The 14,802-nt window shown below is 47.2% G+C and overlaps 1 protein-coding gene across 6 annotated transcripts in view; it reads right to left on the bottom strand.

Annotated features, from left to right (window-relative positions):
* BNIP2 (BCL2 interacting protein 2) overlaps positions 1–14,802 on the bottom strand; it is a 113,022-nt gene that overhangs the window by 74,325 nt on the left and 23,895 nt on the right. For 5 of the 6 annotated variants that reach the window (XM_085893069.1, XM_085893067.1, XM_085893065.1 and 2 more), the window contains 4 exons: positions 13,643–13,842; positions 11,741–11,899; positions 10,352–10,454; positions 8,522–8,653 (listed from right to left, as the gene is read on the bottom strand). In XM_085893069.1, the coding sequence (XP_085749195.1) occupies positions 8,522–8,653; positions 10,352–10,454; positions 11,741–11,899; positions 13,643–13,796 (548 nt within the window). In that variant the 5' untranslated portion in view covers positions 13,797–13,842. Of the gene's footprint in view, positions 1–8,521; positions 8,654–10,351; positions 10,455–11,740; positions 11,900–13,642; positions 13,843–14,802 lie in introns of those variants that run through there. The other variant, XM_085893068.1, reaches the window with a different exon arrangement.

The following is a 14,802-nucleotide window of genomic DNA, read 5'->3' on the forward strand; positions in this document are numbered from 1 at the left end:
CCCCCATGGCACCTCCCCTGAAACGCACACGTGGCAGGCTGGCTTCCCGGGCCCCTTTCCGAGGGTCACCCATGCCCACAACACTGCCCACGCGGCTAATGGCGCCCCGGGCCCCCGCACCAAGCAGGCGCACCCGTGCCCACTACGCTATCCCGGCCCCCCATGGGCCCATGGCCTACCGCGGCCGACTAGCCTGGTGCCCGGGGTACCCACTCAGCGATACTCACCTTTCGCAGCCACGCTCCCAAGCCCGTCAACAGGGCTCCTGCACCCCTCCAAACGGGTTTCGAGCCTACACACCCACCAACAACAAGACGACCTCCATTTTTCAATTTGACTAACCCCCTAACTCACTTTATACTGACCCCGGGGTCCCTTGGGCGGGAGTCACTCCTCCCCCCAATCACTCATCGCACCATGCATTCCCCATTTGCTCCATACACACAGACCCGCTGGCCTCACTCACTCACCAAGCACATGCCTCCACCTCATTCACCAACAACTCTTCAACACACTCACCGCTAAACTCTGCCATCCTTCTAACTACCTCCCCTAACTAACTCGTGCTCCCACGTCGTCCCTTAAACTACAGCACGTTCCTTTTAACACTACGTAGCTAAACTACGTCCCCACTACACATTCAAAGTCTGTCACTGTCTCCAAATAATCCCATTAATCAATTTCCCAACCTAAATCTGGCTACAATCCCTCTAACTAATCCATTCCACGGACTCCATGAGGACTTACCCCTGCCCCATGGAGTCGGTCTAGCTAAGCTAACCCTTCCCCCTAACTAGTTTCCATCCTGTGCCCCGGTCAAGGGGGTCTTCCACCCCTTGCCCAGGAATCCTGTGCACCCGAAAGTGAGGCTTTTTTTTTTTTTTTTCCATGCGCAGCACCTGCGCGGCAACTCAGAGCTCGCGCACTTTGCACCTGCCCGTGACGTCATGCAGCTGCACGTGTTCCTCGTCCCTCCTTGGACGGTACCATCCGGCAGAGATACCCCTCCTGCCGGATTCCAACCACACGTGCAGCCATGACGTCACCGTGCGCATAAAAAAAACACAAGCTCCACGTCTCGAGGGGTTCCCCACGCGAACACATGTGCTTTGCCCGTTGGAGCTTAACACACACGATCGCGTGGAGAACCCGTCCGGTCCAAATCCGTTATCCTGCCTAAACTTTGTCCGTCCGCGGGATCGGCAAATCCACCGCGTGCGTTTCCGGACCGGGACTTCACTCTCGCAAGCGAGCACGTGGCGGCCTCGTGCGTTGCACAGCACGGACCGCGTGCTCACTGCTGGGTGAACCCGGCACGGTCCCCGAAACAACCACAGCCGCTACTCCGCTTTCTTTCTTCTGTCGCCGTCGTCGCCATTCGACCCACGCACTCCCGCGTGTCACGACGCTCACAGTCCACACCATCAAACTCACCCCGGGAGACGCGGCTGCGTGCTCCCGCATGCCGACCGACATCTCCCTTACATTCCGCTCTCTCACACACACGGTCTCCCTTGCACTCGGCCGTTCACCCACGCATGCCATTACCCCTTTCGCACACGTGGCTCCACGCACTCGCGGTGCCTCATCCACACACCGTCCTTCACTCACACACGCGGGGCACTCAACCGCGGTGCCTCATCCACACTGTCCGTTCCATCGACACACGCGGTCTCTTCCACACCCGGCGTGCTGGGAAGCACGCACTCCGGCACCATCGCCACCACACCACTCACACACGGGGTCGCTTCCACACACGGGGACGCACTCACCCCTTGCACCACACACACAGGGACAACCACACTGTGGATTCGTGTCCCCACAAGGGTCTCCGGGGCCTCTATACCCCCCAAGCTCTCCGTGCACCTGTCCACAGCACCCGTCCCCTCAACCTCGCAAAGCACGACCGAACTCACCTGGTCGTGACTCGCCTCAAGGGGGCATACTCCCTCCCCTCGTTCCTGGAGGAGGCCATCCAGGTGCTCGCACTGGGTCTCTACCCAGTCCGCCAGCTCACCCCCATTATCCTCCACTACCTCCGTGTGTGTGTGTGCGTCACTTACCCCGTCTTCATCGTGTAGTCTTCCCTCTATTTTTCTGTCTCCCGTGTCTCTGCCAACTCTTCACCCTTTACCTCTCTTGTCTCAACTATTATTTCCGTTGTCGTCACCTCGTGTCTCGTCTCGCACGTTTTGGTCTCCCCATTTAATTTTTCCCTTTCGGTCATCGTCACTTCTTCTGTCACGACCCTCGCCCAACACGCTCCCCGAATTATTTTTTTACCCGCTTCCACCGCGGGCCTGTCAGCCGTTGCACCCCCTTCCAGCTCGTTTGCTCCCACACGTGGAGTCGCCATTCCCAGCTCCCTGGTCACGGCCTTCATGCCCGCCTGCAGGCATCGGCCCATGTTCTGCGTCTCACCCCGTAGTTCTTTCATTTCTTCCCTCATTTGCTTGTTCATTTTGTTTGTATCCATCTTTTCGTTTATTTGTTGTGTATTCGCATCCATCTTTTCGTTCATGTTCGCATTTATCTTTTCGTTCATGCCTTTCATTTCGTTTTTCATTTCATTTGTCATTGCCGCCAGCATGGCGCATAACTGGGCCATGTCGGGTGCGCTTGGGTGAGCCGTTTCGGCAAGGGTCGGGGGGTTTTGGTGGAGAGGGGGAGGGGAGGTGTCATACACCGCGGCCGCTGCCGCACCCATTTCGGGCTCTGGGTTCAGTTGGGCGAGTTCGTTTTCCTGTACAACCAACATTTCCTGCACGGGGATTTCATCCTGAGCCATGGATTCCACACATTCTACATCCATTTCTAATACCTCCGGCTCCCGCTCGCCTTGAGACGCCATCTTGCTTCTCGTGAAGGGTTAATTTCGCTCGCTCGTAATTTGGAGGGAATCGGGGGTCGCTTCTCTCACCCCTGGACCGATTCCCGTGAATTTAGCTGGAGACAGGAGAGCCCGTTTTCCTGTTCTCCGATACCAGTGCCGCGAGGAGGGCGATGGATTTGTATCGCACGACCTGACACCAGTGTTACGGATTCGCGCCTGCCGGCGTGCTGACGGCCACGTAACTCGAATCGCGGCACGTCGCCCACCGGACGGACAATCCAGTTGTGACCCTCTCGGACTAACGCCGGGAACCGGTCACGGGTGGACCTTTCGGTCTCACCGCGATCGAGCCAATCGGCCCCCGCGTGGGATAGGGTTGCTCGCCAAATTCGACCTACCTAAGTACCCACACGGAGGGTAGACCGGGCGATCGCACCTCGCCGCAGGTCGACTTCGGACACGGGCCACTTAAGCGACCCGTTCCGTACTATCGGGATAACCGAGCGGTGTTATCGTCGGCCTCGACGGTTCGATGAATTATCGGGCGTATTCAGCCCACTACCAACCCTTTACGTGAAGCAAGATGAGGATTAAATGAGAGAAATGACGAAGCGAAGCGGGAAAGCAGTTCAACATAAAGCACATTTATTCGCGATGAACGGAAAGCACACATATACAATTCCACCAAAAGCACATAGAAAAGAAGAGAAACACAATGCAATTTTACACAAAAAGCAAATGTAAAAGCGAAGACACAATGCAGAGCTAATACCGACTACCGAGCACACGGCAACACTTATACAATTCTACTTCACAGACGGCGCCGACAACACATACCCAAAACCAAGAAAAAGAACACCCTCAAGGATGAGGCGGGCCTGAGGCCGAGACCGGGTCGGGCCTACCCGTCTGGTGATGAGACGCGGAGCGGCGATGGTGCCTCAACTCCGCGGGCCTCGCGGACAGTGTCTGGTAGGGGGTGGGAAAAGGGGCCCCCGTGGTCACACTATCTCAGCGCGGGGGGGGGGGGAAACAGGAGGGGGTTGCTGATGCTCGGGGAAAGGAGGATTTTTACTCTGTCTCGGGTCCCGCGACGAGCGTCTCCACCTCGACCAGGTCGCGCCGTCGGCCTCCCTGGTGTGCAGCTCCCGGCACCGACGCGAGCACCCCCTCGTCTGCCCTCGCCGCCGCCGCCTCTCCACAGCTCCGTCCTCTTCGCTCCGACTCCAACTCCGAACTCTTCCTCCTGCGAACTCCTTCCAACGCACACACAACCCCAACGCACACGACGACGACGACGACCAACGCAGCCGCTTATATAAGCCCCGTGGCTTCGCCTTTGACCCCCTGCCTTCGACCTTTCACCTCGCTCCCCATTGGCCCGAGAAAAAGTGGGCGTGAATGCATTTTGATCCATGAATTTGCATATAGCGACCGCCCTCCAACGCCCTGGAGGCGGGGCCAAATCGCCCCTCGCTCACCGATTGGACGGAACAAAAGTGGGCGTGTGTTGTTTTTGATCCGTTTTTGGAGCGGAAAATCCGTGGTTTTGTACACGCTGTTCGGCGCGCGCCCTGCACGAGTCCAATACCGGTACCCACAAGCGGCGCAAGAACGGTGGCGATGCGACGGTTGCGAGGTGTGACGGGAAAGGTCGTGGCTGTTGTGGTGAAGCGGCGTTGTGGTGGGTGGTTGATGTTGTGACGACTGTTGAGACGCGGTTGGCGGTGGTAACAATGGCGGTTGGTCCAAAATAAAGATAGTAAAAGAAAAACGGCTATCCTGAAGAGTCGCAGCACGCATGAATGACATTTATTCCCTCTAGACAACGGGTTTGGGCCTAACTACACATATACTTACCGAGATATCTCACCTAAGGGACCTGAATGGTGGTTTGCGAATTTGGTAACCACAACAATATTATTTCCGAGTTTGTGGTTTCGTGTCGCGCTATCTTCAACTTTGTTCTGCGCTCGAGTAACGTGATATTCGGCTAACATTATCTCAAAGACCATATGAGGTGCATGGTACAAAAAAAAGTAAATAAAATGGTTCTGAAACAGTGAAATCGTATTCCACTTACTGAATTAAAGTAAAATTACTACTGATACTCTGCATCAGTTCCTTTCTCAAACACACCCACCCCAACATGTCGCGCAGAGTACGGGTTATGCTAGTCCTGATATTATGTTGGAGGGCATTCTCTTTAAACTGCTCCAGTCCATATGGTGATAGTTCTCCTGGGATAATACTTGGTTGGGAATTCAATAATTTTGATCCATCGATGATGAAAGAACGGCAGCATTTGTCTGAGTCGGCATGTATAACTCGAAGTAGAACTTGAAGGTGATGTTTTGAGCATAATACCGTTTGTGCTGCTTGAATGTAAAGGTTGTGGTGATGAAAGGAGTTTCTGGAGGAGGGATAGCGAGTTGCTGCAGTGCTTTCTGTAGAGAGTACACATTGCAGCCAGGAAACGATGGTATGACAGGGAACGGATGTCGATCTGAGAATGTCGTGAGCAAATTCGAGCAGCTCTGTCCTGGATGGAGTTCAGCTTCTTAAATCTCAAACAACAGTAGCCTAAGTTATACAACACCTTTCGTGGTGTGCGTTCCAAGGCTGGAAATCTCTCTTTTGCTGTTTGCAGATTACTCCACATTATACCATACATTCCACATCCCTCAGAGTCTCTGACAGGCTGGAAGGAGCAGCTTCCCTTTCTGCTGACCTGGAAAGGATAAGATATTTATCTAACACTTGCAATAAATCTTTCAATCCAGGCATATTTCATATACTCGCCCTTTCTCTCCTGAAGGGATCATCAAACGAACCCACCTATCTACCCATACATCTGCAATCAACCACTGGAAGAAGTTCAGCATCTCAAACTTCTAAGCCTTACCATCAGCTACAACTAAGCTCCTGACCACATATAAAGCTTTCGTGCACAGCCTGATGGAGTACTGCTCTCCCCTCTGGGCTGGTGCTCCTACCTCCCACCATTCTCGGCTTCACGCTGTGGAAACCAAGGCATCTCCGGTCTCATCCCCCCCCCCCTGCTGTGTCTGCGATTTGTCCCCACCACATTTTTGCAGGGCACTCAAGGTCCACCAACAACCCCCTTCTGGTAAAACTACCAAAATCACGAATCACCGCTCACCTTCACTCTTCAATTCCTGTTTTCCCCCACCTTTGGAAAAACTCCCTCACTCTCTTCAATCCCATTCTTCCATCCAGGCCTTCAAATCAGCTGTTCAGCACCACCTCTTATCGTCCCCCATCCAAATCCTCAATCTTTTCCACTCCCGTTAATCCACCCAAACCCACCTCCTTCAAATTCCCTGTAATGTCCATCTTGTATACCCCATGTTCCCCACCCCATCCCTCTCCCTTCCACAGATCTAATGTCTCTGTTCCCCACTGTTTTGTCCTTCCCACTCCCACCCCTGTCTCATGCCCCCATTGCTGTGCGTTGTGTGTTAGCTCTCATACGAGCCTTGACAAGGTATCCAAAATTTTTTTCCTTCTCCGAGGAAGACTATATAATCAAAGCTAGCCTTCGAAGCCAACTGCAGACTGGGCATCCTCAGTAATGCCAAATCCTTCCTCTGTTTTTCTGAACTTCTAAACCACCAAATGCCTTTGGTAATAGTTCATTTGAGTCCCGCTGCACAACTACGTCCTTGTGCCACAGCTTCACCCACATCATCGGCATCTACTACAGAAGAGCAGAAGCATAGAGTCTGCTGCACTCTCACCGCAGAGAAGTTGCGATGGCTACTGTTTTCTAACGCCTCTCCTCAAGTCTTGCACCCAACTGCTCATTCATCCCTCCGTCCCTCACCAGAACACACGTTTCTTTCAGCAACCCACTCCTTTGCAAAGTACCCAAAATCCATGCTTACTGCTCACCTTACCTCCTTCCTCAACATGTTTAATCCCCCTCTATCCTCCAGGGCTTCAAGTTGGGAATACACCACCACCTCATCATCATCCTCCATCCCTCCAACCCATGACAGTTTCCATCATTATTTACAGGTTTCCTTCCCTCTTCTCTCTCCTCCTATTGTTCATTCATCCCCTTACGGTGTCCAGCTGTGACCCAACTACTCCACAGTCCGTGCATTGCCTTTTACCCTCTCTGTCACCTCGTTCTTGCATGAGCCTAGACTTTGTATCCATAAGAAGAGGAGACAATAAATAAAAACCACAAAGTTGTAAAACTGCATGTTATCCAGAATGTGTGCATGGTATGAAAGATTTTGAAGTACTGTAGACGAAAATAAGAGACTTTTCGGACCATACGTATACTGATTTTAAAAGCAGTTTCACAACTTGTCCTTATAATGTTTGAACCATCCCTTTTTGGACCGACGGAACACCATCTTCAGACAAAGACAATGAATCGGCATGTCCAGTATTTTGTCTTTCAACGAATCGACAAGCAAGACAATTATTATTATTATATTCAACACAATCCCTCACCACCCCCATCCCCAAACTTTTTTTTCAGCAACATTTCAATAACTAGTGCACAAACCAGGCACCGTAAACATGAGGCTTGAGACGACGAAAATATGCAATCACATGGAGCCAGTTAGGCTTGATGGAGCAAACTGTATAACTCGTTCATCTTGTCGACTGCTGACATTTTTCAAAAAGTTGTAAAATTAAATTTGCATACAACCATAATTGTCCCGCGTGTGCAGCGCAAAGTGTGGTTAAGCAATTGGTTCACACTGTTTGTCGACCAGTCTATTTCCATGATAGAGGAACTCCTTTGTTTCAAGTGAATGTTATATTTTGAACACTGTAGAAAACCTATTTGAAAAAGAATCGGAACACAACCTGCAGCGTAGCAGTTCTTTGGCTCTGAATTTGGCAAATTGTAAGGAATCCCGTCCCAGGCACGCATAGACGCAGAGGAAGGCATAAGGTAGTTGCCTAACTCTATCTGCCTGTATGGCAGTCAAAAAAAATTGAAAATCATTCCAGACAGGAAACGTACTGTTTTTAGGGATGTCATAGAAGGACAAACAACAAGCGCACAAACAATTAATTTAACATGTTAAATAAGGTGGTGAAACAGACGGTGCATCAACGGCGGTAAACTTCCGATTAAATGCTTTTTTTTTCTTTTTGACAACCTTTAAAACTTTTATTTTATTTCAATTGAATTATATACTTGAACACTGTAGAAAACGAATTGCCTTGTTTGCACTTCCAAAAACCTTCAGTTTAGCAGCCACTTAAGCAAAATTTTACAGCATCTTTACCAATCAAATTTGCTGCATGCTCTGAAGCTGGAGTATCGGCGAGATTCAGACAAAATGGCAGCACCTTGCGATGCAACCAGAGCTAACTTCATTCAAAAGATGGTTATTGAGTGTATTGTTTTCTCAAAGATAGTTCCAAAATAGTCAGTTTAACTAAGAAGAGTTGGCAGAAATTTCAGCTCTGGACTGTTCCATTTGACCCATCGGCTTCATACGGTTGCCGTCGCGCCTGTTATTCAAAGTTCACAAACAAAGCCTGCATAGATCGTGTTCGGAAACACAAAGCAATCGGTTAAAAGACCCTTCCCATGTCCTTTTTCTCAAGAATGCGTGGAGTAAGGTGTTCTATGAACTCTGCAATTAGGAACGTGTAGAAAGGAATCATCCACCCCAACCTTGTCAAACACACCTTCTGTCAATCATTTGATAACATCGCTTGAGCCAGCCAAGGCCTGGCATGCGGCGCCTTGGAGTGGCACCATTCAGGTAGACAATCAAGTAGTCCTCAGCCACAAGGAGTTCCAGAGTGCTCACGACAAACCTGAGCAGAAGCAGATGCAGAAAAATATAACGGTGAATGGAAAATAAATAAATAAAAGAAGTGACAGCATCTCAATTTGGAGAATCAAAGGAACGAGCCAGGACAGCCGGGATCGTACGAAACAGACGGCTGAGGATCTTAAACAAAGCAAGATAATGGTCCAACATAATCGGGATGACTATGCCTTGCAGAGATTATGCAGCCATTTTGAAATAATCACAATATCCCACTGTTATCACGAAAAAGTGATTCCCATCTCCAACCCTTTCTGCAAATTTAGAGCTATGGGCTATTACCTGGATGAATGGGACACGGACACCTTCACTGGCTTTCCTCATTGAGACAAACTCTATATTCCACGGTTAAATCCAGTATTGGAGACAATTACGGAAGGCATGCGGTAAAAGGGTGTATCGTGCAGGATGCCATTCCTTTATTGTAAAAATAAATAAATAAATGCAGACTCCAGTGATGTGTTGATACAGATGTTCAAACTATGATTCATAGACAGCTCACCAGCAAGAAAGTACGATGTCCCAACAAAGCCTGTAAAAGTACAGGTTGTCATAGAATGTCAAGTAACGATCATGCAAACCCAGAAAATGGAACCCAGGACCGAAATACCACGAGACAAACAGGCAGAAATGAAAAGTGAAGGACACTCTACTAGAAAGACAAAACTGTCAAAAGGTGATGCCTAGTATGTGAGGATGTGTTGTTTATGTGAAAGATGGTTCTGTACAGACCGAGTAAAGACAAGAAAGTCAGATTTCCCCCTTTACCCGACACCCACTAATCCCATGTTTTGAGATTCACACAATGGGGTATTGCACCTGCTAAGGCAAATCTGAATGTTAAAATTTTTAAACCTCGAGGAGACACATCCTCCCCACCCCCAACCCAACAAAAAACAGATATATAAAACGAGGTCGACAAAAGAGGGATGCGGTGCTTGATAAAAAAACAAAATAAATAAAAGAGGAGTTAAGGTGGAGTGGTTGGGGCAAATACAATTCGAGACTCGAACACCAATTTGCAACACATTTGCAAGGAATCCCTTATATTTTTATAATCGCACAGGTGCACATAATGTGGGTGGGTATGGGGGGGGGGGGGATAAAGGAATAAAAGTCGGGAAAGTGGCAGCTCTGGAAGTGTGCTTACCCATTTATAAATTACATCTTGGTTTGGAAAATCTGATGATGCGTTCAGTCTCGGTTGCATGTCATACAGTATATCCTATGTTGAGATCCATGGTCAACGTGAGTATCTTATTTGATAAATGTATGTGGATATCTTGATCCACTTTGCTACGTGCTGGGTGCTGGGGAGGAAGGGGTGGGGGTGGAATCTCCGCTCGCACTCGGCTAATTTTTTTGCATTTAAAAAAATTATTTATCAGCATTTGGAATCTTCGGCTGCTTTTTAAAGACAAAGTAGAATTGGGAAAAGAAGCCACTGTTAGAAATCGTTCTGATATGGCTGTCTTGTGACTGAAATAGTTTATTTGTACGGTTGTTTCACCCCCAATACACATATACTCCTCCCTCCAAAAATAGTCTCAGACAATACATGCAAATGGGATAATTGACCAAATTGTTCATATTTTCTCATTTTAAATGGAGAGGACTGAGAAAGTACAGCAAATTTTTTTAGTGTTAGTATACACAATGGTTTTCATTATGGGAAGCAGCTTACAGGAAGAGGTTCTCCATAATGTAGTGGTACTCTGGACCTGAGCCCTCAGGCAGGTAGCAGGCTGCAAATACAATGATGGCATTGAGACCATCACCATAGTAACCTGAGATGAGGGATACAGAGTGTTGCGGGTACCACATGAGCATCAAAATCTCAGATACAATATATAAGAGGAAATACAGCAATGTAACAAGAGAGAGAATTGCAACTATAACAGCTATTAATAATGCAATACAAGCCTTCTTTCTCTTTTACAGGTGTCCTCATGTAGGCCTCAAATTACGAGGGTCAGTAAGAAAGTAATCTCTCTTGTTTTGCAGTTCATAATCAAAGTGTCGTAGAAAAGCTAAGCGAGATCATAATGAAAAGATTGATTCTCCCGCCCATTTTAAGTCGAGCGGCACTGGGATCAATCATGTGACAACATCACACCACATTTTCAAAATGGCTGCCCTGCTCGATGTGCATATGAAGCAGAGAGCAGTTATTGAATTTCTTACAGCAGAGAGGTTCCTCCAATGGATATTCATAGCCGTTTAAAGAATGTGGATGACGACTGCCATTGATGCGAGCTGTTAAATGTTGGACAAAGTGTTTCAAGAACAGGGAAACTGATATCGACGACAAACCTCTAAGTGGTCGGACGACAACCGCAGAGACAACAGAAAACAAGAGTCAAATTGATGCACCCATTAAAGTGAATTGTAGTTGAAAGGGACCATGTGGAAAAACAACTTCATATTTGCCAAATATGTGTGCATATTCCCTGTAATTACCTCCACCATAGTAATCTGGTGGGCAGAGGTTGTTTTCACCCCTGTCTTGTTTGTTTGTCAGTCTGTCTGTCTGTCTGTGAGCAGGATATCTCAAAAAAGTTGCGGATGGATTCGGACAAAATTTGATTGACAGATTTCAGGACAAGGACTTTCAGGACTTTGTGTGACAAGGACGAAATGATTCAATTTTGGTGAAGATCTGGATCCGGATACCAGAATTTTTAAAGTCATTCTTCATAATTGAGAGATTGGGTCAAAAACGATACACAGCACGATATCTCAAAAGGTTTTGGACGGGTTGTGACAAAACTTGGTGAATGAGTTGGGTAGGCAACAAGACCAAGCCAATTCGATTTTGGTTAAAGTCTGAATGCAGATCCGGCCTATCAGTGGGATACAAAATGTAATCTGTTAAGCCTGGCAGAGGTATGCGCTCCACCGAGTGCCGTTCACATTGGAATTGCATTTGGTAAGAAATAAAATAAGAGGCATTACTTTCATACCGACACTCATACTTCTGGGTTTTATTGCACAAATCCATAACCGGATATCTGCTTTGTTGCAAATAAGTTTGCATGCACTTATTGTTTTTGATGGTCGTGCGGCGTCTCACCACCATGAGAGACAACACGCTTGTACGGTTCAATGGCAAGCATATCAATGCGGTGCTCTTGCTCTCCAACCAGTACGGATCGCCACCGCCTCAAGTCACATCGCTCTTCCTCCACAGTGTACTCCGGCAGCATTCCGTCATTGTGCAGGGGTGTGTCATCTGTGTCCCGAGCAAACAATAGGGAACAAAAGAACCATTGTATTCAAACATTAAGCTTTGTAGAATGGAGTAATTTGGGTGGGTACAGTCACGGCACAGTCATGGTGGTGAAGCACAACCGTTACATTTGCTTCAGCCACCGACATTCAAACTCTGCATCTCTTCCAATCAGTCAGTAATCAACAAAACCATAAAATCCATAAAAGGCACTTGCCAGAAAGTTGAAATTTTAATGGGATGATGCAATCCCAAAAGAGCTTGTGCATTATGATGTCATCTATGCCAAAAACTAAATGAACAATCACATTGGACTTTTATGGTGTTTAAAATCGACTTGTACAACAACGTTCATGAATGAGCAAGTTTTCAGCAGGCTGATGTATGTTACTTTTTTAATATATCAACAATAGAGGTAATACAAACTCAATCTTTTGTATGTAGTAATCTTCATTCCATGTTCGGGAATCTGACATCAGAGCAAAGTTGATGAATTCAGAATTGTCAAACATATTGGAACTAAAATGGAGGAGGGATCTGATAGACTTCTTGTACCCTGTTTTGTACTATGTGAATAAATGTGTTGGATTATAGGAAGCCACACGTGACCCCACACCAGACGCCTTCACCATTTTACAATTAAAAGTCGCCCAACTTCATCCCCGCTTTCTTTGATAGTCATTCATCACAGCCATGAGCTGGTGCCAGCTCACTGTGCCATCATGCCAACCCTGCCCCGGCAGACGGATGTGCACGAATAGTTCCAAGCTTCTTCCACATCGCTACTGCCTGATCGTAAGGGATGGAGGGCAGAGCTGAAAGGGCAGTGGAGTTCACGATGAAGAACAGTGACAAGACAGTGTGCATACAGAAGGGAGAGATATGGCACACAGAACACAGAGACAGACAGGACTGATGGAGGACAAACTAGTTGAAGAGAGAAACTTGTATGGTGCCAAGTACATGGGAGCTCACGCCTCTAGAGCTAAGAAAGGCCGAAGATTTGCAGTGAGCTGAGCAAGTGGTGAAGAGAACAGGCTAGCAAGTGTGTGCAGCCTGCAAACACCAGTGTCCTGTGGATAACGCACGTGCATACATCATGTTGAGTACATCGGGATTGGTTTTAGTCTCGTCTTCACATGGGCTCTGTAGAAACGTGTTGTGCCCTGAGGGCTAAAGGAATTGGCATTATGGTTTATCACTGTGGAATACGATTATTACTCCGACCACCACAGGTCTGTCCATCTGTTTGATTGTGAACAAGATATCTTAAAAAGTTGTGGAAGGATTCGGATGAAATTTGGTGGACAGATTGGGTGTGTGACAAGGATGAAATGATTACATTTTGTTGAAGATCCGGAGATGAGAATTTTCAAAGTGATTCTTCGCTATTGAGAGATAGGACCAAAAACGATATATAGCACGATCGATATCTCAAAAGGTTGTGGCCAGATGTGGACGAAACTTGGTGGAAGAGCTGGGTAGGTGACAAGAACAAGCCGATTCGATTTTGGAGGTCTGGGTCCATATCTGGCCTATCAGTGGGATACAAAACAAACTGTTCAGCCTGGCGGAGGGATGCGCTCTATCGAGTGCCATTCCAGTTTTTCATTTGTATTAAATATTACAATCACACCTTGATGAAGGCATATTTTTCCACCTTTACAGCCAATTTTGAATACAAGCCAATGAGCCATCATTATTTGCACACACAAAAAACTGTTTTCTGCACCAATCTATTATTACCTTCCCACTCCAAGTCATTGGAGGTTCCAAGATAGTCAAGCGACTCCGTGTCATCTGGCGTCTCCAGGTCATCCACATCAAAGTCAGGTGTATCTGCATCCGAGATGAGGGAGCCCTCACTGTGATCCAGCGACAAGCTGAGCGGTGGCGCCATCAGTTTTTCCTTTGGTGTGTGCCTTGCTGTGCAGTGCCGGCCTCACCTGGTAGCATCGGTGAAATACATTGGTGTGAATTAACAATCATGGATAAAGGACGTGTTTGGAGAGTTTAATTAATAAAAGATAGACAATTACATGATTCAATATCGACATCCAGTGAATGAGAAAACTGGAGAGTTCACAAAACATCTTACCCCTTGTAGACTTAAGAAACAAGACCATGGGTGTTGGAAAATTTGGAACGGAAACGGAAAATTTGATTGGTCATGATGACGTAAAATGCCAGAAATATTTTGTCCAAGTACTGCTAAACGGAAGGGTTTTGAAACCGCTAAAAAGGTGATTTGTGTTTTACATTGTTCAAGTATGCAATTCAATTGAAATAAAATAAAGAATTTAAAGGTCGTCGAAAAAAACTTCCGGAAGTTTAGCGCCGATGTAGATCTGATAGTTTAAAACAGGGTAAGAAGTCTACGTGAATACACGTGCTGGATCGTACGTCTACGAAGTAGATGAGGAAGCTACAAGTGACCCCAAAGCAGCCGCCTTCACCATTTTTGCATCACTTTATTTTACAGGTTACATAAGAGTTATTTGTGCCTGTTGTTTGTGTCCTCCATGATGTCCTGAAAAAAAACCAGAAAGTTTCCTGTTTGGAATGATTTTCAATTTTGTCTAACTGCCAGACAGGCAGGCAGACTAAAAAAAATGACCTCACTCCTCTCTGCCCAGGTGAGATCGGGACAAATTCAGAGCCAAATTACTGCTAAACTACAGGTTCGTTTTCCGATTCATGTTCAAAATAAAACATTCAATTGAAATCAAGCCGTTCCTCGATCATAAACTGGTGTTTATGGACAGACAGAGAGACAGACAGACAGAAGGGATCCCATTGCTTAACCGCACTTTTTGCTTCACGTGTGCAGGGTAATAACCAAGTTCAGTATACAGAACGTGCCAAATACAATTTATTGAGAAAGCTTTAATATAATATTTACAGAA

This window comes from Eptatretus burgeri, chromosome 8 (genome assembly GCF_056783735.1).
Source record: "Eptatretus burgeri isolate ZD-2024b chromosome 8, Ebu_testis_v1, whole genome shotgun sequence".
Taxonomy (NCBI): domain Eukaryota; kingdom Metazoa; phylum Chordata; class Myxini; order Myxiniformes; family Myxinidae; genus Eptatretus; species Eptatretus burgeri.